The sequence below is a fragment of the Pleurodeles waltl genome, chromosome 3_1, assembly GCF_031143425.1.
Source record: "Pleurodeles waltl isolate 20211129_DDA chromosome 3_1, aPleWal1.hap1.20221129, whole genome shotgun sequence".
Taxonomy (NCBI): Eukaryota; Metazoa; Chordata; class Amphibia; order Caudata; family Salamandridae; genus Pleurodeles; species Pleurodeles waltl.
Genome location: NC_090440.1, coordinates 1,772,237,552 through 1,772,262,054, shown reverse-complemented (window position 1 = coordinate 1,772,262,054; position 24,503 = coordinate 1,772,237,552). Strand labels below are relative to the sequence as shown.

General features: G+C 44.1%; 1 protein-coding gene across 1 annotated transcript in view; it reads left to right on the top strand.

Annotated features, from left to right (window-relative positions):
• KCTD18 (potassium channel tetramerization domain containing 18) overlaps positions 1 to 23,896 on the top strand; it is a 122,017-nt gene extending 98,121 nt beyond the window's left edge. The window contains exon 9 of the mRNA XM_069225773.1: positions 22,484 to 23,896. Within this exon, the coding sequence (XP_069081874.1) occupies positions 22,484 to 23,096 (613 nt within the window). The 3' untranslated portion in view covers positions 23,097 to 23,896. The remainder of the gene's footprint in view (positions 1 to 22,483) is intronic.
• Positions 23,897 to 24,503: the final 607 nt, after the last annotated feature.

The following is a 24,503-nucleotide window of genomic DNA, read 5'->3' as shown; positions in this document are numbered from 1 at the left end:
AACATTGTCTCTCACAACAATGGTCTCAGAACATGGTCGGTTACAGGATCTAGTGTTAGACCGCCAAACCTACACATCTCTGCAACAGTGGAATCACAACAACTTAACAAACCGGGGGGGCATTTCAAGACCCAGTGCCGCAGACCATAATTACAACAGATGCATCAATGACAGGTGGGGGAGCCCATCTCAACAATCTAATGATACAAGGGGAATGGTACTCAATACAAAAAGCTTATCACATAAATCACTTGGAATTATTAGCAGTGTTCGTAGCCATCAAAGCATTTCAACCACAGATCATACACATAACAGTCTTAATACATTGTTGTCATGTTGTCTGTTCTTATTATCTGAAAAAAACGGGGGTTGGGGGGAGAGACACTCATCTCAATTGTCCCTTCTAGCTCAAGCAATATGGAAATGGGCAATTCACAGCCACATTTACCTGCTAGCGGAATACATCCCAGAGATACACAATCAGCTAGCGGACCCTCTAAGCAGGACGCAGCAACAAATGGGAGATTCACCCACAAGTAATACAATATTACTTTCAAATGTGGGGAACGCCGAACATAGACCTTTTTGCAGCAAGTAAAAACGCAAAATGCCAATACTTCACATCCTGAAATCCACACCCTCAGTCCAAGGGCAATGCTCTATGCATTAACTGGTCAGGGATTTTTACTTACACTTTTCCCCCTCTACCATTAATTCCATTTCTGATCACCAAAATTTGTCACACTTCCCTCACCATAATACTCATAGCTCCCATGTGTGCATGCCAGTACTAGTACACCACACTGCTAGATCTGTCAGTAGAACCACATCAGCCTCCAAACAGGCCAGACCTGTTAACTCAGAAGAGCGGTCAAATCGGGCATCCCAATCCCAGTACGCTTAACTTGGCGAATTAGCTTCTGAAGTAATAGAATTTGGATACCTACAGCTTCCATTAGAATTTATGGACATTCTAAAACAAGCACGTAAGCCAACAACCAGACAGTGCTATGGAAACGGTTTGTATGCTACTGTCAACCTAAAAATATAGATCCACTTAAAGCATTGGTACAAGATATTGTGTGTTGTTTGATTTATTTACACGAATCAAATCGTGCCTATTCATCTATTAAGCTTAATCTGACAGCCATATCAGCTTACCTACAAAACACACAACCTAGCTCTCTGTTTAGAGTTCCTGTCATAAAAAGCGTTTTTGGAAGGACTTAAACGCATTATTCCACCCAGAATTCCACCAGCTCCTGCATGGAATCTTAATATTGTACTCACAAGACCTATGGGTCCCCCAATCGAACCCATGCACTCTTGCGCTATTCAGTTTCTAACATGGAAGGTTGCTTTTTTGGTAGCGGTTACTTCCTTGAGAAGAGTAAGTGGAATTCAGGCATTTACTCTAGAAGTACACAAAGTAGTACTTACAACAAATCCAACATTTTTGCCTAAAGTGGATTCACCTTTTCACATTAATCAGTCAGTGGAATTGCCAGTCTTCTTTCCACAGCCAGACTCTACTGCTGAAAGAGCTCTCCACAGTTTTGATCTCAAAAGAGCTCTAATGTATTATGTAGACAGAACAAAGGTCTTTAGAAAAACTAAACAACTTTGTTGCTTTCCAAAAACCTCATAAATGTAATCCCATTTCAAAACCAGGATTAGCTAGATGGATTGTAAAATGTATTCAGACATGCTACCTCAAAGCAAAAAGGCAGCTGTTCACTCCAAAAGCACATTTCACTAGAACAAAGGGGGCCTCCATGGCATTCTTAGGAAATATACCAATGGCAGATATATGCAAAGCAGCCACATGGTCCACACCATATGCATTACTGTGTGGTTGTGTTATCTAGACAACAAGCCAGTGTTGGACAAGCAGTGCTAAAAACACTATTTCAAACTACTTCAACTCCTATGGGCTAACCACCACTTACTTGGGGGGAAGAACTGCTTTTTAGTCTATGCACAGCATCTGTAGCTACACATGCCATCAAACGGAAAATGTTACTTACCCAGTGTGCATCTGCTCGTGGCATGTAGTGCTGCAGTTTCACATGCGCCCTCCCTCCTCTCCGGGAGCCTGTAGTCATTTTAGTACTTATTTGTACATATGTATATACATTGGCATGGACATCTTATTTACTTTTTATACTTCTATAGTTGTACATACACAATCTTTCCCTCCTTACTTCACCCTTCTGCGGGAAAACAGTCTAACAAAGGAGTCCATGCCCATTCGCACTATCACCGAGAGGAGGAGTCCATTGGCATGGACATCTTATTTACTTTTTATACTTCTATAGTTGTACATACACAATCTTTCACTCATTACTTCACCCTTCTGCGGGAAAACAGTCTAACAAAGGAGTCAATGCCCATTCGCACTATCACCGAGAGGAGTAGTCACTCACTCCTGTGACTCGAAAAAAGACTTCTTCGAAGAAAAACGACTTGTCACACTGAGCCCAACACTAGATGGCAAGATATGCACAGCATGTGAATCTGCAGCACTACATGCCACGAACAAATGTACACTGGGTGACATTTTCCATGTATACATAAATATATATATATATATGTTCGATGGCATGTGTAGCTGCAGATACACATGCTATGCACATCCCGCCATCTGGTGTTGGGCTCGGAGTGTTACAAGTTGTATTTCTTCGAAGAGGTCTTTTCGAGTCACGAGACCGAGGGACTCCTCCCATTTCGACTCCATTGCACATGGGCGTCGACTCCATCTTAGATTGTTTTTTTTTCCGCCATCGGGTTCGGACGTGTTCCTTTTCGCTCTGTGTTTCGGGTTGGAAAGTTAGTTAGAATCTCGGAAAAATCGTCGGTATTGTTTGCGTTCGGTATCGGGTTAGTTACAACAGATCGACACCGAATTGAGAATAGCTCCGGTGGCCCGTCGGGGTTTTTCGATTCCCGTCGGGGCCTGGTCGGCCCAGCCACGTGTCTCTTCAAGGCTGATGGAACGGACCCCATTCCGCTTCTGTCCAAAATGCCATAACAAGTATCCATATACAGATCAACACCTGGTCTGTAACTTGTGTTTGTCACCAGAACACAAGGAGGATACTTGTGAGGCCTGTCGAGCCTTTCGGTCGAGGAAGACACTCAGGGACCGAAGAGCAAGAAGACTGCAAATGGCGTCGGCGCCGACAGGACAAGGGTGTTTCGAGGAGGAGGACGAAACATTCTCCATCCAGGATTCGGACTCGGAGGAGGTCAATCCCGAAGAAACACCGAAAACCGTGAGTAAGACGTCGAAACAAAAAACTCACGAAAAGACTGCCAAAGCCCAGGGGACGCCACCGCCAACAGGCCATGGCTTAACCCGAAAAGTAGGTGACCGTCCATCGGCACCGAAAAAGGGCGAGCTGGTGTCGAAGTCATCCGACTCCGGTCGAGATACAGGCATGCAGCAATCTCGGGCCCGAGAGAGTGGCTCCGAAAAGATTCGGCACCGAGACAGCGGCACCGAAATTGGTCGGCACCGAGAGGGCACTACGCCGAAAAGCAAAAAGATTTTGTCAGAGCCGAAAAAAGCAGCAGAAAAGGTTTCGGTGCCGAAACATCCGGCCTCCGAACCGAAAATTAGTTCCTATTCAGAGGAACAAGGACTGTCCTCTCAAATGAAGACACACAGATTTGAAGAAGAATTACAGACAATAGAGCCAGATCACACGCAAAGGCGGCTCTTTATTCAGAAAGATACAGGGAAGATCAGCACTCTTCCCCCAATCAGAATGAAACGAAAACTTGCCTTCCAAGACAAGGACAAACAGCCACAAGCAAAAGTGGCTAAACAAATAACACCACCACCATCCCCACATCACTCTCCACAACTATCACCGGTAGTCACTCCACCAATGATGCAATCCCCAACACATACGGGGATGAGTCAAGATGACCCTGACGCATGGGACCTTTACGACGCACCAGTGTCAGACAATAGTCCTCAATGCTATCCAGCAAGACCCTCGCCACCTGAGGATAGTACAGGCTACATTCAAGTGGTATCAAGGGCAGCAGCATTTCACAATGTCAGCCTTCACTCAGAACCCATTGAAGATGACTTCCTTTTTAATACACTGTCGTCTACGCACAGTCAATATCAAAGTCTGCCAATGTTGCCCGGAATGCTAAAACACTCCAAACAAGTGTTTGAAGAGCCTGTCAAAGGGAGAGCCATTACTCCAAGAGTAGATAAAAAATATAAACCGCCACCAACAGACCCAGTGTACATCACACAACAGCTATCACCAGACTCTGTTGTAGTTGGAGCAGCGCGCAAAAGAGCCAACTCTCATACTTCAGGAGACGCGCCACCTCCAGATAAAGAGAGTAGAAAATTCGACGCGGCAGGCAAAAGGGTGGCGGCACAGGCAGCAAACCAGTGGCGTATTGCAAATTCGCAAGCTTTGCTAGCCAGATATGATAGGGCCCATTGGGACGAGATGCAACACCTTATTGAACACTTGCCAAAGGAGTTTAAAAAAAGAGCACAGCAAGTGGTCGAAGAGGGACAAAATATCTCCAATAATCAAATTCGATCAGCAATGGATGCTGCAGACACAGCTGCTAGAACTGTCAACACAGCAGTAACGATAAGGAGGCATGCATGGCTGCGTACATCAGGATTTAAACCAGAGATACAGCAAGCTGTGCTGAATATGCCATTCAACGGACAGCAGTTGTTTGGGCCGGAGGTGGACACTGCAATTGAAAAACTTAAAAAAGACACTGACACGGCCAAAGCCATGGGCGCACTCTACTCCCCGCAGAGCAGAGGCACATTTCGAAAAACACAATTTCGAGGGGGGTTTCGAGGGCAAACCACAGAAGCCACAACCTCACAAACAAAGCCCACTTACCAGAGCCAGTATCAGCGGGGAGGTTTTCGGGGACAATATAGAGGAGGACAGTTTCAAAGAAACAGAGGAAAGTTCCAAAACTCCTCAAAACAAACAGTGACTTCAAGGTCCCAAATCCCCAACACATAACACCTGTGGGGGGGGAGACTAACCAAGTTTTACACACATTGGGAGGAAATAACAACAGACACTTGGGTCTTAGCAATTATCCAGCATGGTTATTGCATAGAATTTCTCAAATTCCCTCCAAACGTCCCACCAAAAAAACACAATATGTCAAAACAACATATAGATCTTCTAGGACTAGAAGTTGAGGCATTGCTACAGAAAGAAGCAATAGAATTAGTACCAAAAGATCAATTGTACTTCCTGATACCCAAAAAGGACAAGAGCCTGAGACCGATACTAGATCTCAGAACATTAAATACCTACATCAAATCAGACCATTTTCACATGGTTACTCTACAAGATGTAATCCCACTGCTCAAACAACAAGACTACATGACAACACTAGACCTAAAGGATGCATATTTCCATATACCAATACATCCTTCACACAGAAAGTACCTAAGGTTTGTATTCCAAGGGATACATTACCAATTCAAAGTGTTGCCATTCGGAATAACAACTGCGCCAAGAGTTTTTACAAAATGCCTGGCAGTAGTCAGGCAGCAAATACATGTGTTCCCATACCTAGACGATTGGTTAATCAAAACCAATACGCTAAAACGGTGTTCACAACACACAAAATATGTCATAGAAACCCTACACAAACTAGGTTTCTCAATCAACTACGCAAAGTCACACCTGCAGCCGTGCCAAACACAGCAATACTTAGGAGCAACAATCAACACAGCAAAAGGGATTGCTACTCCAAGTCCACAAAGAGTACAAACATTTCACAATGTAATACAAACCTTGTATCCAAAACAAAAAGTACAAGTCAAAATAATACTGAAACTTCTAGGCATGATGTCCTCATGCATAGCCATTGTCCCAAATGCAAGGTTACACATGCGGCCCTTACAACAGTGCCTAGCATCACAATGGTCACAAGCACAGGGTCAGCTTCTAGATCTGGTGTTGATAGACCGCCAAACATACATCTCGCTTCAATGGTGGAACAGTATAAATTTAAACCAAGGGCGGCCTTTCCAAGACCCAGTGCCACAATACGTGATAACAACAGATGCTTCCATGACAGGGTGGGGAGCACACCTCAATGAACACAGCATCCAAGGACAATGGAACGTACAGCAAAAACAGTTACACATAAATCACCTAGGACTGTTAGCGGTATTTCTAGCGCTGAAAGCATTTCAACCCATGATAACCCACAAATACATTCTTGTCAAAACAGACAACATGACAACAATGTACTACCTAAACAAACAAGGAGGGACACACTCAACACAGTTGTGTCTCCTAACACAGAAAATATGGCATTGGGCTATTCACAACCACATTCGCCTAATAGCACAATTTATTCCAGGAATTCAGAATCAGTTAGCAGACAATCTCTCACGGGATCACCAACAGATCCACGAATGGGAGATTCACCCACAAATACTGAACACTTACTTCCAAATTTGGGGAACACCACAAATAGATCTATTTGCAACAAAGGAAAACTCAAAATGCCAAAACTTCGCATCCAGGTACCCACAGCATCAGTCTCGGGGCAATGCGCTATGGATGAACTGGTCCGGGATATTTGCTTACGCTTTTCCCCCTCTCCCACTCCTTCCATATCTAGTAAACAAGTTGAGTCAAAACAAACTCAAACTCATACTAATAGCACCAACATGGGCAAGGCAACCTTGGTACACAACACTACTAGACCTGTCAGTAGTACCTCATGTCAAACTACCAAACAGACCAGATCTGTTAACACAACACAAACAACAGATCAGGCATCCAAATCCAGCATCGCTGAATCTAGCAATTTGGCTCCTGAAATCCTAGAATTCGGACACTTAGACCTCACACAAGAATGTATGGAGGTCCTAAAACAGGCTAGAAAGCCTACCACTAGACACTGCTATGCAAATAAATGGAAAAGATTTGTCTATTACTGCCATAATAATCAAATTCAACCCTTACACGCATCTACAAAAGATATAGTAGACTTACTACATTTGCAAAAAGCAAAACTAGCTTTCTCTTCCATAAAAATACATCTTGCTGCAATTTCAGCTTACCTGCAAATTACGCACTCAACTTCATTATTTAGGATACCAGTCATAAAAGCGTTTATGGAAGGCCTAAAGAGAATTATACCACCAAGAACGCCACCAGTTCCTTCATGGGACCTCAACATTGTCTTAACACGACTCATGGGCCCACCTTTTGAGCCCATGCACTCTTGTGAAATGCAATACTTAACGTGGAAAGTTGCATTTTTAATTGCCATCACATCTCTAAGAAGAGTGAGTGAAATTCAAGCGTTTACCATTCAAGAACCATTTATTCAAATACACAAAAATAAAGTTGTTCTACAAACAAATCCCAAATTTTTACCAAAAGTAATCTCACCGTTCCACTTGAATCAAACGGTAGAATTACCAGTGTTCTTCCCACAGCCAGATTCTGTAGCTGAAAGAGCACTACATACATTAGACATCAAAAGAGCACTAATGTACTACATTGACAGAACAAAACTAATTCGAAAGACAAAACAACTATTTATCGCCTTTCAAAAACCTCATACAGGAAATCCAATTTCAAAACAAGGCATTGCTAGATGGATAGTTAGGTGCATTCAAACCTGCTATCTTAAAGCTAAAAGAGAACTGCCTATTACACCAAAGGCACACTCAACCAGAAAGAAAGGTGCTACAATGGCCTTTCTAGGAAATATTCCAATGAACGAAATATGTAAGGCAGCCACATGGTCTACGCCTCATACATTTACCAAGCACTACTGTGTAGATGTGCTAACTGCACAACAAGCAACAGTAGGTCAAGCTGTACTAAAAACATTATTCCAAACTACTTCAACTCCTACAGGCTGAACCACAGCTTTTGGGGAGATAACTGCTTACTAGTCTATGCACAGCATGTGTATCTGCAGCTACACATGCCATCGAACGGAAAATGTCACTTACCCAGTGTTCATCTGTTCGTGGCATTAGTCGCTGCAGATTCACATGCGCCCACCCGCCTCCCCGGGAGCCTGTAGCCGTTTAGAAGTAGATCTTAAACATTTGTACATTTGTAAATAGATTACTTGAAACTTTATTATGTACATACGCATTCACTCCATTGCATGGGCACTATTACTAGCATACACAACTCCTACCTCACCCTCTGCGGGGAAAACAATCTAAGATGGAGTCGACGCCCATGCGCAATGGAGTCGAAATGGGAGGAGTCCCTCGGTCTCGTGACTCGAAAAGACTTCTTCGAAGAAAAACAACTTGTAACACTCCGAGCCCAACACCAGATGGCGGGATGTGCACAGCATGTGAATCTGCAGCGACTAATGCCACGAACAGATGTACACTGGGTAAGTGACATTTTCCTTATAGCTCACCTAGTTGCGGCCGCCACTAGGTAGTTATAGTTAGGACCTAGTTTCTATAGAAAAAGCGTTTTTTGTTTTGCTAATAACTTGGGCACAGTTTGATAAACCCTCACAAAACGTTCCAAACATCAATGGTGGTCACTTCAGCTGCTGTCTGGAAAGTGTCAGGGTGATCCGTCAAGTGGGGGCTGAGAAAAAGGGGGGGTGTCCCAAAAAACATTTTCCCCATTAACATTTAGTCGGAATTTTGAACAGCGAAAGCGCCGAAACCACTGGACAGAATTGCACCAAGTTTGACAGAAAGGTAGCTTTTGGTCCAGAAAGAGACCTTTTTGGTATGAGATGTAAATCCGTTCAGTAGTTTTAGAGAAGTTAAAGGAAATACACATATAGAGACGCGAAAGATTTGTGATTTGATTGGCTGTCAACACTTCAACAAGGAAGTGTTGGCAGCCATGTTGGGACTCTGCTTCAGCCGAGTTGGTAAAAATAAATAATAAAAAGGGCCAAGGTACAGGCACCCTGACCCCTTTAGCTCTGGTGGTGGGGTCCCAGAAGGAGTCCATTCCCCCCCCCACACAAGTACTGGGGGCATTGTTTACTAGAGTGCTCCACCTCCCCAGGATTTGAACTAATATCATGCGCCCCCCGCCTCCCCAATTGCCCCGGGGATCACCACTGTAAAAAAACAATGTGGGGGACGGCACAGCCCCACCGCAGCCGTGGGGACAACCACCTCCCTGGGCCATTTTAGTACATTGTGTGTGTGGGGGAGGGGAGGGGGGCACCTCCTCCAAGACCCAGGGACCACCACCTCTGCAGGGCTATACTAAAAGAACGAAGAGGGGGGCAAAAAAAGGGAGTCTGTTTTGGACCCCCTGAAGCTCCGGGGACCACGACCTCCCCGGGGTTATGCTTATTGTTAGGGGGGGGCGCGTGCCCCTCCTCGAGGAGCCACTGATGGCCCTGCGGACCTCCAACCCCAGGGCTGGCTCCTTCTATGTCCCAGGGTGCCCACCCCCAGGAATTAGCTGTTTGCTGTGGCTTGGTGGTAGCTTTGACAGCTGCTGCCAATCCACAACAAACACTATGCTCCGATGAAGGGAGAGCTGTTTTACAGCTCTCCCTTCATCGGAGTGGAGGTTTCCTCTGTCTGTCTTCCTGTGGAGATGTGGGCAGACAGGCAGAGGAACCTGCTCTTACAGAGATGGAGCTGCTTTAGCAACTCCCTCTCTGTGACCGCAATGCTGGCTCCTGCAAGAGACGGGGAGCCAGCTGAGACCGTGGGGCCTTTCTGGCTCCCCCGACGGTCCCCAACATTGAGACTGGGTGGGCACCCATGTCACATGGCCAGGCCCCGAGGGATGGGGTCACCGGGGCCAAGATCATACCTGGGAGGGTGGGGCGTGGCCCAATAAATAAGTAGGCTGCGCTCTGGGGGACGGAGTCCCAGGGACCAAGATCGGACTAGGGTGGGGGTGGGGCACCCCCTCTGACCCCCCCCCCCCCCCCCAAAAAAAAAGTAGGCCAGGTCTCAAGTGTTGGAGTCCCTGAAGCTGAGATCAACCTTGGTGAGGGAAGGACCACACAGCCCCCGCCCAAAAATTAAATATTTATGCCGGGGGATGTGGTCCTCTGGGAAAATATCAGCCTGAGGAGTGAGGGCTATGCGGAGAAGGGTTGTTACCTCAAGTAACTGTAACTTTTGCCCCAAGGTAACTTGCACACCCGCCATGCACAGTTTGTCGTAAAACGTTTTACTGCAAATATTATATTGATATTACCAATGATGTTATCAAAGATGTCAAGAGTGCCGTAATTTGTGGGATAATTAGCAGTGCATGGCAAGGGCACAAGTTATAGTTACCTTGGATCATGTTATAGTTACATGAGATAACTCTATCTAGAACTGGTGAATTTCTATGGTTTGGTACATTTAAAATGTGAACCTAACTGTAACGTCCCTGTAACCTTTGTTTTTTTTCTGTGTGTGTATATCTTTATATATTTTTTCCCCTTTTTTGTGTGGGGAGCGGTGGGGCATTCCTAAAACGAATATTTTTATTGGGTGGGAGAGGGACCCTCTTTATTTATTACCTTTCTCACCATATGCCCCTACCCACCCCTAAACCCTAAAAATATCCATGCAACCCAGTATCCTTAACCAGTGCTAAACTTTAAAAATACCCATATCACCCTATAACCCTACCCGTGTTAATTGTACTGCAAGAAGACAAATATCCTAAACTTGTTTCTAGAGCTATCCAACCCCGGCTTGCAAAAACAATGGTGAACATAAGACTCTAAACTACCATACACTGCATGTCACAGTGCACCTGGGCAATAAACTAAAGTGTTACCATACACTGCATGCCACAGTGCATCTGGTCAAATTGCATGCTGGTATTCCAGGCGTGTGCCCCCTCCCCTTTTAAAAATTAAGAAATTACCTTTTCTTTCCTTTTCTGTATTCGTTATGGATAGGTATTTTGATCATGCTGTAATTTACCTATTTTTCAACTGAGAGTAGTAAAGAATAACCTTTTCAGTTGTGCTATATGTGAACTCGTGATACTATTGCTTCATATTGCATCTCTTAATATGTGTGTAACTTTTTCTAAAAGCAAGCAAGCAGTGAATTCCTGAAAGTCGCAAAGTAAATACTATATTAGTATAAAGGAGTTACAGCTCTATACCCTATTACTACATTTTTCAGGAAACGTAGTTTGAAATGTGGCCTTAAAAATATGCCTGATTGACACTTTTACCTGCAGATTCCTCACTTGTAGAATAATTTCACGTGTTGGACTGGATCAGGAAACTCCAATGCTGTCACGTCGTTGGTAGCAGGTGATGGCTTCATATTGATGCTAGAAGTGGGATCAGATGACGTCACTGAAGCCATATAGCGCCCACCACAGCCAAACATCGGTTCCCCCGTTTTCCACACCTTCGAAGTAAATCCGCAGCTCGCTTTCTCCCGGGTGTTGCGAGTTTCTCCAGTAGTGGATCTTTCATAGGTTCATATGCTTGACTAACTCCCCGTTGTTGAAGTGATAGTGCCATTGTACTCTTATAAAGCAGTATGTATCACTAACATAGGCTAGAATGTCAGTGAAGACACCATGGCTTGCACCAGCACAGACGTCACCTCCTCTGCCAGCGCTGCACCCGGAGTCAATGGAGTCTGCTCCTCTATCTTTGGACCCCTCGCCTGTCTAGGTCCAGCAGGGAGGTTCAGAGGCTGACTGAGGAAGCGCAATACGGGCAGTGGATTTACAACTTTTTTGGTTCGGATGATGATCCTCAGAATCTCTATACTGCTGACAATGATGGGGAAAATCTCTGAGGTACAAGAGTTACCTCAAGCTAGTAGCCTTGAAACTTCTCTAGAAATAGAGATGGCAATTTCATCTTGGTTCCCAACTCCAGTGGTCTTATCTTTCCACCGAGTTGTCAAGAAGGTGGCAGAAGTTCTGAACGTAGTCACCGTCCATGGATGTTAAGACCAATGCTCTCATGGAGGTGCCACTCCCCTCTGCTCTAACATCAGTGAGGCACTGGTGAAGCCTGCCCTGGAATCCGGGGAAAAAATTTCTTCTGCACCTGTCAGTAGGATAGTTGCCAGACGCTATTGGGCTGCTTTAGGGGGCCTGACAATCCTCTTGGCTTCCATTTCCCCACAAAGTCTAGTGATCCAGGCATACTGTTCCTCAGCCCTTCTCAAGGCACGCTCCTGTCAGTCCCGTCAGACAGGGAGTCCAAATGATTGGAGACATGGAGGAAGAAAATCTTTTCTGGTGGCAGTATGGTGCTGAAGTTCTAGAATGCCAACTGTCTGCTGGCCCACTATATGCATGTGCTGTGAGATATGGCCTAGCCAGCCTCACCACATGCCCCAGAAGACATGTTTGAATACTTCTGAATAGTGCTGAGGGATGGTAAGAATGCCTCTAGGCTTCCATAAAACAATAAAAATGTGTTTATCAAAAAAATAAAAATAAGAATGCCTCTAGACATGCCCACTTTGTGGCAAAAGCTATGGATACTTCAGTCTACATTCGTCGTCATACCTGATGCAGGACCACAGGATTCTCCAGTGATGCTTAGGCCAACCTGTTGGATCTGCTATTAATTGCAGCCAAATTACTTGTGGATAAAATTGATGCAACAGTCGAGTGCCTTAAAGCCAGCAAGGAATGATCAGATCTTATAACCTTAACCCCAAAGGGATTACTGTCAGTTTTGTCACTTTCGAGAATTCTCCAGTGTTTCATTGCCTAAAGCACTTTGTGACAGAACAATTTCCCCCTGGGCCTTTCAGCCCTGCAGTCAGTCTTGTGCACTCCTGCAGGGGTTGCGCTACCATAATCCCAGGGAGTGTTTCACTCGTGAGTGTTGTGGAGGCTGCAGCAGCTGCTAATAGCACTCTTGGCTGTGCAAGGACAGTGGCTGGGCATTAGTTGGCTTTCCCCAGAGAGACAGTACATTCCTCTGATCGTTCTCCCAGGTGGGGGGGACAGAAGGGGAGGGGGGCAATTGCTTAGGTTCCAATCCTCAGTTGGGGCTAGGCCATGAACAGGTCACCATGGCGCCCTCTCCTCTTGAAACAGTGGAACAAGGTAACATTCCTTGTTCTTCACCGTGGTCCCCTCTAACACACACAGTCACTGACCTTATTCCGCATATGGGTGATAGCCTGATTGGCATGTCAGTCATGGAGGCTTTTTGGCTGCCCCCTCTGGCATATAGAGGCTTCAACATCCTCCAGCCTTCAGGGTCACCAGCTTGAATCTGCACATGAGTGACAGCCAGATTGGTGCGGCAGCCGTCTCCTCACACCTCACTACGGGGATCACTTGGCAGAATGCCCCTACTGGACCTCGCTCCCTCCAAGTGCCTCTCCTCTTCTTCTCAGTATACACTGGTCTTGGCAAGCAGGCAGGCACTGGTGCTCCAGCTCCAGGGGCAGGTGGTCTTGGATTTCCCTAGGTGATGTTCCCTTGCCCAGTTGGGAGGCTGGCAGATTTGAGCCCCAAGTCCTGGTCGAAGGCATAAGTCTTGTACAGCTTCTCTTTGGCATACAGCCTGACTGGCTGCTTGACAGTTTTGTGGGCGTTGATCGCCCCTTCTTATAGTCCATTTCCAGACACCGACTTTGATTTAGGATCTGAGTTCTAGAGGTTTGTGGTGGGGTTCTGCTTCCTTTAGCAGTGCTGATTCCTCTGTCCTGCAGGAAGCAGTCTGTCACAGCACAGTGACTTTGAATCACCACACAGGCATGGGAATAATTAGAGATTCATACCTGGATGTCTGCCACAGTGATATGTGATCAAAATGTTAACCAAGGGGCCTCAGCCCTACTCTACATGATTCTTTCCAGTGACATCTCCCTAAATCAGAGAGCACCCTTTGAAGTGTACTGATGGCCCTGGATCTCCTTTCTCCAGTGTGTGTTCCTCCCAATTCCCAGGAACGTGGCAATCCACCAACCTGTCTAGGGGATTACACAATTGTTTTTCACCTGTGAACGACCGTGCTCATGCCCGCCACAGAATGCCTGCAACTTTAACATGCACGCCGAACACCATAGAAGCAGAAGTAGAAAGGTCCTCTGCGGACCTAATTAGACCATAAAATCTGGAGTAAAGTTGGAGGGACAGGTTGTGGTAACTGGAGATAATAATTGAAGGGGCCTCCGACCCCACTGCTGCCTTTTATGGTAGGGGAGAAGGGAAGCGTGGGGAGCAGAGGTGATGAAGGCAGAAAGTAGAAAGTAGAGGACCGAGTGCAGCAGAGGCCTCCTAATGACTGTGGGAGACCCGAGGCCAATAATCCCAAGGAAGGTGGTGAGTGAGCTGAATAGAATGCAGGCTGATCATGTCAGCTGCATGCCTCAGGGGTGTTATGGACAGCCATAACCGCGTTAGCCTACTTTGGGGAGCCGAGGCAGAGCGTGACGTACAGCGGTGTGGTTTGTGTCTCCCGGATTGCCTGGGGTGCTTTGGTGGCTTCCATGGGGCTGTGGATATAGTCCAACAGCCGCCTTATCTGCATTACAGTAGTGGGAAGATTTTTATAAAGCTCACTGCTTCATAGTCCTAGTGCTGCAGGCTGCTTCAGCTACAGAGTGGGACTAATTCATACTGAAACCTTGAAACTGTGGCAATGTTGTGGAAGTGGTCGAGACGGAAAACTCAGGGCTTTACTGGCATTGCACATCTACTAATAATTATTTCAGATCCATTTTGTGGAGTGAAGTAGTGTATCTGAATTGTGGACACTTACAGCATGGCCCCAAGCAAGTCCTGTAGAGCTTACAGTGAGGAAAGTAAGGGCCCAGCTAAATCCCAGCATGGTGAGTTCAATAAGGGGAAGCTGGACCAGTTAATGGTCACAGATGGACCCTCAGGGATGGGGAGGGTACCAGAGGCAGAGGGAACCGTGACCCCAAGGGCATCACTCCTGGTGAACTCTATTAAAGATTTCTTGGGGAAGCACTTTAAGGGCAATCTTTCCAGAAAAGGAAACCTACTCATTGAAACTGCAGCTCTCCCGGTTCCCTCTCTCCTCCCTTTAGATAAGAACATGGCAGAGCCATATGAAACGCCATTTTTGCTTGAACCAGAGGTAGGTCTGCTGGAACCTAGATTATCTTCATTACCTGCCTGTTAATGAGAAGATCTGGGGAAGTAGGCTCCGAAGAAGATAAATCCAGGTTACTGAATTGGAGTCACAAACCATTGGACCTGGACGATGTAGTTCATGAGGAACACTATCTAAGGAAGTTAAATTCATGGCTTCTAACCTAGGACTTGATCTTGGGAGAGCCATGTTAAGCCCAACAAATATGGAGCATCAGGAACTTCCTCCCACTTAAGTATCTGCTCTTGATATTAGATCTTCATCATTGTTGGATGTTATGGTCATAATGCAAAAAACTCTGCAGGGCATCTTTGAGGTAGTGGTCTTAAATACAGACACATTGAAATCACACAAGTTTTATCTGCAGACAATCGCCTAAGAATTAAAACAAATAAATGGTTGTATGCCCAAAGGCCCATTTTTTGGTGGGTGTTGGTGGGTGGGGGGGGGGGGGGTTACTAGGATTTGCTAGTAGATCAAGGTGAGGGTTCAGTTGATGGGGTTGCTAAGAGAGAGCCTGTTAGGAATTTGTGGGCGACCACATTCCCAGAAGAGTTACCTTTGGTGTTTGTGTGTGTGTGTGTGTATGTATGTGTTCGTGTGTGTTTATATTTATATACACACATGCACAAATATACTATGTTGGTAAAGAAAAGAGGTTGTTATTATGGTGGCTATTCCTTTGCCCTGCTGCGCATAACACAGAACAAAGCCGGACAGGGGCTGAGACTTAAGGGTAGAAAAAGGGAAACCCAGTGTATTTATCAGCACTCTCAGCCCACAGGGAGAAGTATGGAGGCAGGCTAGGAAAGGCACAGGCAGTTAAAGGTACCCCTTCTACCATGCACCTGGTTAATCCAAGTAGAAATCTCTAAGAAAAGGGGAAAAAGCTCCTCCCGGGTTTAACAAGCCAGGTTTGCTGGTAGGGCAAAAAACACAAAGTACAACAGTGGGGACAAAATGTGGGATCCAACATGGAGTGAGATCGAAAGGAGGAATCCGGAGGTAGTAGAAAGCAACGCCAGGTGTGTACTCCTGGGGTTAAATCTGTAGCAGAGGTGGAAAAAAGTCCCAGCAATGTTATAAAGGTGAGTACCTCTATATCCCAAGGATCTAGAGAGGATCAGGGGGAGGAGACAAATTCTCTGTGGGTATACCTAGAGCCTGACCTATGAAACAGGCAGGGGAAAAAGTCAAAGGAAGCTAAACCCTTTAAATAGATCCTGGCTTCTTGAGCTAGTCTCTTCCTGTCCAAGCCGCCAGGCTATTTCCACAACCAGTTTGAAACAAGTGGGCTTCATTGAAAATAGAGATGGCAAGGAGGTAACAACAATTCTGCTGTACTCAGGTCTGGTCAGAGATACCCCTCTTAGAACAGAGTCTCAGCTAAAGTCCCAGGTGGTGAAAATATTAAGGGTAATGGATGTAGATCAGCTTGCTCCCCTAGGTCCCTAATTTGGGACTTTTTGCAGTGTCATGGTGGTCTTCAGACAAACCCAAGTTATTTGGGATTCACAGTGGACTTACTCTAGGTATAGGGACAAAATGGAAACTAGAGAAGGTAGACTCCAATTTACCTTGGCAGAAGGAGCATGCTATTGAGGTATTTCCTTTGCTCAAAATAGGAACGATTGTCCGGGCGGAGATGAGGATGTGTGTAAATGGGCTGATCTTAGGAATGTGGGTAGGGATTGGTATCACTGCATAGCATTACCTTGCTGTCCTGGAACACTAATGGCTCAAATAATCTAAGGAAGTTGCAGATTTTTTGAGAAATAACAGAGCAGTATTCAATTTTGTGTTTCCAGGAGACATGGCTGTGCAGTAAACCCCCACTGATAGATGGGTTTCTGAAAGTTCACTGGAAGGCATTAGATAGTATAACAGGGTGGCCTTCAAGGGGCTGCTAACTTTTGTTCTCCTCCTAAATTGCCTCTATGACATGGCAAGTTAAGACATGTTGCAATTGGATCTTTACCTATGGCATAAAGCTGTTAAATGCAATCAAGGTTAATGAATGTTACATCATCCTTAATATTTATGTAAAGGCGAGAAATCTTCATAATTATAACGGAGATAGCGGACCATATAAAAAAGACGTAATTAGTATAGGCAAGCTATACCTTCAAAACATGTTTATTCTAGTGGGGGATTTCAATCATAAATCGTTTTCTGAGATGATGGATGAAAGATACGAGGATATGTTTTCTGCCTTCAATATGAAATGTGCTCGCTTGTTGGCAAAGGAGGCAACGGGAAGGGATGTTGCTCGGTTAGATTTTCTTACTTCAAGTGGCCTTGTGAGCTTAAATGGCCGCGTGTCAGCAGATATTCTAGCAAGGAAAACCTTCCAGTACATTAATCAGAATTGCCCAATAGACTATGGGCCTTATTATGAGTTTGGCGGAGGGGGATTACTTCATCACAAACGTAACGGATATCCCGTCACCATATTACAAGTTCCATTATGTCCTACAGAACTTGTAATACAGCGGACGGCATAACTGTCACATTTGTGATGCAGTAATCCCCTCCGCCAAACGCATAATTAGGCCCTATGTGTTTGTGCAAGAATGAGTCTTTGATATAACTAGGTAATTTGAGGTTCTACAAATGGCGAGGAGTGATCATTATCCTTTAAGCACAGCCATTGATCTGGGAATAGTCCCAAGACAGTCAAAGGTGCTTCCCCATAAAGGTTGGATACTCGAAACGCAAAAGAACAAACATTTCTGAGAAGCAAATACGTTTGACAGTCATCCAATACAAGTATAGGGATCTTATATCTAGGGGGGGGACTCCCTAACCTTTTGGTATGGTATAAGGAAATGAATTTAAAAAAGACTGTGGCATGCCTAAAGATGGAATTAGCAGTTTTTAATAATATTCGGGATAAAATGAAATCTGTGAAGTAGGTTAGGAACAGATGGTTTGATAATTAATGTAGAGTTGTAAAAATGAAAATAAAGAAGCTTGAAAGATATGCAAGGCTTACTAAAAATAAAATGGGAATGTTACATTTCCAAAGCCTAAAAAAAGAATGTAAAAATCTGGTGACCAGCAAGAAGTGGGAATTTATGGTCAAATGTTGGAATGTAATGATTGAGACAGTTGAGTCTAATAATACAAAGAAATTCCAGAGGTTAGTGCAGAGTGGGATAGAAACTCACAGGGGAAGCTGATCGGTGAGTGAGGACACTTGGGTAAAAATCCTGGACGAGACCCATAATAAAGATGTTACACTTACCCATTGCCCGGTGAGATTTCCCCTAAAGGAAGAAACAAAGGAGAGGTTTTTCAGTGCCATCAATTAAGAAAACAATTAAAATGTTAAAACTCAGTAGGGCAGTGAAACCAGCAAAATTACCGGCAGTAATAATACAAACTAGCATAGCCTGGTGGAATGGCTTGTTCCATCTCCTTTTTCAGGAAATCAGGTCGACAGGAAGATTGCCAGATAGTTGAAAGGGGCAATAATGTAACCTATATGTAAGAAAGGCAAGTACTCCCTCCCAGGAAACTATCGACAAATAAATCTGTAAGTGGAAAGGTCTTCTCAAAAATTCTTTTGGGGATGTTGAGGGATTAGGCAGAATCAAAATTATCCCTCAAGAGCAAGGAGGCTTTAAGAGTGTTCATTTGATGATCAATCATTGTTCTACTTTATGGGCCATTGCTAAGAAATCATTTGAGAAGCTTAGATGTCTGTATTGTTGTTTTTGTTAATTTTAGTTCTGCGTTTTATTCTGTTGACCAAGCTTTGTTATAGGAAGTATTAAAGAATCTCTGAATTCTCAATGATTTTTTGTCAATTTTAATAGAACTCCACAGGGATAATAGGGCCCAGGTAGAGTTAGGATCTCTCTCTCTGACTATTAGTGTAAAAAAATGGTCTGAGACAGGTGTGTTTTGACACCCAACCTCTTCTCGCTATATTTGGCCGACCTTCCTAAAATACTTAGTCTATCCAATAGCTTCAGCCCTCAAATCGATGGTATGCATCCCAGTTGTTTCTTATGTGTGGACGACTTAGTAATCTTTGATTTGACAGAAATCGGCCTCCAGAGAAAATTGGACGTACTCTGTCTATTGTAAGAAGAAAACATTTGGATGGAAAAGACCAGAGTGCTCCCAATAGGAAAGAAGAGGATAAGTGGTCAAAAAACAAAGTCAAAATACAGACAGTCAGGAAATTTAATATTTAGGGTTGTGGTTCTCCCATGACCTACGTTGGAAGGATCATTTAGCTTCCATACACGCTAAGGCACCCTTACATGGGTGGCCTGAAGAAATTTGATAAACGCTATGGGGGGCCCTCCATGCAACCTGTGCTGGCAGCCTATCTGGGTATGATAAGGACCTAGTTCAAGTACGGTGCTAAGGTGGTCCGCATCGGAGATTAAAAAAAAAAAAAAAAAAAAGCTGGGATGTTGAAGAAGGAAGGTGCTTGAAAACTTTACTTTCCCGACCATTATCTACAATGGTGCAGGCAGTTAGGGTAGAGACTGGCTTGACAGGATGGACTCACTTAACACATGCAGCGATTTATAACATTTTCAATACGAATAGACTGTGAGGAGATTTCCCAAATTTCCCTGCTATGTAAAAGGGAGATGTTACGAAGTGAGTTATCCTGGGCCAGAGGAGTTAGAGGGAGAAGCCTCGATTGTTGTAAGAAATTAAAAATAAAACCAGTTGGCATTGATCAGATAGGGGTGAGCAAAGCCGACCTTAAGATAATAGTAACACAGGTCTCCAGAGAAGAGCACTCTAAATATCTGAAGAATAAGAAATCTGTTCCCCATCTAATAAAATCAGGGATGGGAGATGAGACCTTCCCCTATCTGGAGAAACCTCCAAATGGACAGATGCGTAGAAGTTTCCTGAAATTTAGATGTGGGGTAAACCAAGTACTGATGTCAGAGGTGCACAAAACTCTGTTAGATCAAGATAGAATTTGTAAACGTGAAGGTAGATCTAATACACACCCTTGTGGGCTGCCTGTGATTTTTTAGAACAACGAAAGTCCTTATTAAAACCCATTGTTATAAAATATGATATTAAGGAGAGGGAGCAAGCGACTAAATTACTTATAGAAATGAGAGTTTTGGATGTAACGTGTTATGGGGTGATTTTTTTATTGTCTGTAGATACTGTTTATAGTTATTCTACAGTATTACGAGGGCTAAATTTTGATCTTCGTGTAGTTTTAGGAGCAGTAGATTTTCATATTAGATGAATTGCGGTTTTGATGGTGTTTTATTGGGTGTATTGTTTATTTTAATCTTCGATTTTACTGTGCTGTATGGTATTTTATTTTAAAGCCCAAGGTCGAAATAGGCATGTATTTTTACTTGATTGTCAGGAGGGATTTCTCTACCTCATCTTGCTCCTCCAGTCATTGCTGACTCTCCCAAAATGGAACACAGTCTTTCATGTATTGTACCATTTATAGGCACCCATATTAAACCACACTTGAGCTGCACAGCTCTGAATACTAACTTGATGTAGGCCAAGCAAAGCTTTACATGACTGAGCCTGTAGGCATCACTCCTGTGAAACAAGTAAAAGAGCCTGTTCATTCATACTGATTTCTGCACAGTATGTTGCCACCAACGCGTTCATCCTACTTAAATCCTGGCAAAGACTTTAGCCTTTCACCAGTACAAAGATAGCGCTTTGGACGCCCCTGCTGGTCCAACGAGACCGCAGTCTGAGGCCTATGGCGTGGCGCACATACATGATCTGTGTTTGTCCATGACAACAAAAGCTCACACCAGGGATCTAGAGATCATTCAAGCTGGGGCACTTGGCAGGGTTGAACGTCCGTCACCATGCAAGGAACTTTTCCCTCCCAACATTAATTGTAGCCAAGAAGGATGGTGATCCGAGCCAAGTCTTGGACCTCTGGAGGTTGAACTTCTCCAAAATGAGAAAATCAGAAGGCTGACCCTAGCCCAAGGATTACTGGCATTGGAAGCTGGAGAATGGATGATGTCAATCGACTCACTGGATGCGTATTTCCACATCCCCATCCCAGAGTCGCATCTGCAGTATTTGCAGTTTATCGGTTCTATGCCTTACCAGTTTGCAGTACTCCCTTTTTGGCTTAACATCTGCAACTCAGTTCTTCACTGAGATGATGGCTGTGGTTGTGGCTCACCTAAGGAGGTTGGATATCCCTATTATTTCCATACCTGGAGGACAAGCTGAAGAAAGCCATGTTACTGGGTTGCAGTGTTGCGCCATCAGCAGTGAACAGTATCCCTGCTGTTTGATCTGGGCTTTTCGATTCACAAGCCTAAATCTCACCGGAGAAGAGTTCCAGTCCTGATGGCTCTGAGATTCCTAGGTCTACTAGCCTCCTGCATTCCCCTAGTCACACATGCATGTTTGCACATGAGGGTCCTGCGGTGGTGCTTCTGCAAGCATTGGCTACAGTAAAGGAAAGACCTGTCAACTACATCATGATCTCCCCATGCTGTGGTGGAAGTGGTTTGGTGGAGGAACACAGCAAACCTCAACTCCAGGATAACCTTAACTTCCCGTCCGATCGTGCCTACAGTAGTGATGAATGCCTCAACCGCAGGATGGGGAGCCTATGTAGAGAATCTGGAGATGAAAGATCTCTGGAAAAACAGGTTCATCACATTAACCTGTTGGAATTGCAGGGGATTTGTCTAGTGCTCATGGCCTTCCTCCCCTCCATCCAGGGTCAGTCTGCCCAGATCTTGACAGACAGGATTTCTTGGTATAGCTATTAGCCCTTCTCCTCCTAGGTGGATGTGGCTATGGAATCTAGTCTAGTGGTGAGGAATCTACAGGTGGAATTATCCATCAGAAGAAATTTACTTACCTGCAGTAACACTCTTTGTGGTGGATACTCGTGTCTACCTGAAGATTCCTCACTGCCCTCCCACCCCCACCCCCAATGCATATATTTTGTCACTGCACTATTCTGTTGATGTTAGGCCATCCTCTCGCCTCAAAAGCTGGGAAAAAATAGATGGAAATTGACATTGTTGAGGCGAGGTGTTAGCTACATACCTTCGGTGACATCTTGCGCAACTTCTACCGTCAATACGAAGCCAGCACCCCCTAACAGTGACGCGAGAGCTTTGAAGTTTTCCAGACCCAGTCTAATGCCTGGGATTTACCAGATAGCATATGCACAAGAAAGACTATCGCAGTTGAGTAATTGTTTCTTCTACACTAAAAACTAATGTGCAAGCTTTGTAATTGTACTGACTTTGCATAACAACAGATGAACAGATCTTGGTAATTTAAAGATTTTTTTTTTAGTCCAAATATATTTTCTAAAAGTAGATAATTGATTTACTTGTTGCTATTGCATTGTGTTGCAGTACCATAATTGTGGAAATGCCTGCATGCTGACAGATGTGTGTATTTACAGGCGGATCATAGATTTCAGTGAAGAGGAGCAGGAAGTTGTAACTTCAAAAGCCAGCCACAAACCTATTCGCTTTTCTGGTCCTTCCACCAGCACTCAAATTAAAATCAAGAATTCAACTGCAGTAAAGGTGCCTGCTCTGGACACTTCCAAAACACCTCCGCGTGTTACAATTCCAATAAAGCGATCAAGCAATGGTGGTTTGTTACTGCACAAAACGGTAACAGAGACTCATCCTGCTAACAGCAATTTGCTGCCTTCCAGCACTGTGAATTCTTCTTTTGCAGAGCTGACCTCGAAACAGACTGCTCCAGAGAGCTGTAAGACTACCTCATCTACTGCCACTTCTCCACTGCCCTCAAAGAAACCCACTTTGAATAGGGTTATCAAGTTAAAGCGAACTCCAGTGTGTGCAGATTTGTCCCCCTTACCAACTTCTTCCTCCTCTTTTGCAGTCTTGAGCAAAGAACAAGAAATGGCATCCCCACCTATTGAAATATCGTCTCCATCTACAACACAGGCAAACCCTCCCCACAAAGCAAACTCTAATTTAACAATTGCTCATGTTAACGTCAATGAGAATCTCCTTCAGAATGAATCGCATAGTAGCACTTAGTAAGTATATGCCATCAAAACTTAACTGTTGCCACTTTTATGGATTTTTCACCAGAATTATGTTGTTCATGGTATATTAATGTGTAACACATGCAGTTTTATTACAAATTTTATTACACTAACCTTTCTTTTGGATTGTGTTGTGCCACATTCAGATTTTTGAACAAGAACAAAATATCAAAGTATTGTCCTTAATTTAACGTTCAAGCCCCTGACCTTGGTATTCAAATTTTGTGTAGAATGCAATTTGTGTTATAACTGCTCAAATGGGTATTGTGTGATCGCTACTTTTTCTTGCTGTTCATCGGTGGCCGGCTATGGATATTTTTGACTGACCAACAACCGAAGAGTGAAAGTGCAGCTCACTTAACACTCTGATCAAAGGGCCAGACAATTTGTTTGCAGGGTTCAAGAACATTGTTTTCCAAAAGACTATGGTGGTGAAATACTGAACCTCTCTGGTGCCAATTCAGGGCCCACATGTCAGTCCACTTGCCACTGGTTTTTGCTTTTGGGGTTTTCCTGCAGACAATGTGTTGCACTTGGCTGCAGAATTGATATTGAATTGTACAAAATCTAATTGAGAAACAAGCCAGGAATTTTTTGAAAGGTACAGATTTATCAAAGGAAGATGCAGCCTCTTTTCAACAGAAGGCCTCCCTGTATTGTTTCACAGATTTTAGCTACCACAATAGCCTTCACAACATTGTTCTTGTCTTAACTTCAAAACAAGAGCATACCAAAAAGTAGTTTGCAGAAGCTTACTCTTTCACAAAATCTAAATAAATCCTTGACCTGTGACTTGTGTGTTCTTTTGCACTTCTCGATCATTGTGAACAGAGATTACATTGCAAGTCCTCAAGAGATTTTGTGCCACTTGCCCAATAAAGGCCCAGGCCACTTCATTAAAAAAAAATATTTCTACTACCTTAATTTAAAATGTCAATTTATCAAACCCTTATAAAAATGCATTTGTCAGTACGAGGAATTACTAAGTGTGAATTATTTCCACTGTTCAGTGTTGTTGCATTTGTAAGCTGTAATACTACCAGTTCTGTGGAATCCTTCTTAGTTAAATGCATTGTGTCAAGAGTCCATGATTGACAAGGTCTATGGTTCTGGTTTGACCTATTTGTAAACCATTGGGTGTTTTTCTTGAAGACCTGTGGGCTTCTTCCCTTCTTATTATTGTGACTCTAGTGTTGTTTGGCAAGGTGGTTATGTGACAAAGCAGTGTAAGGTTGATAGAGTTACACTGTGAAGGCAAACTCAAATAAATCAGTCCTGGCTCTTTAGAACTTTATCCTGCATACCCTTCTTATCTTGTTTGTGAATTAAACAAGGCTGTGATACTTAGAACATTGTATAGGACAAGTGGCTGGTTCCAATAGTCTTGTGGTATGGTCAT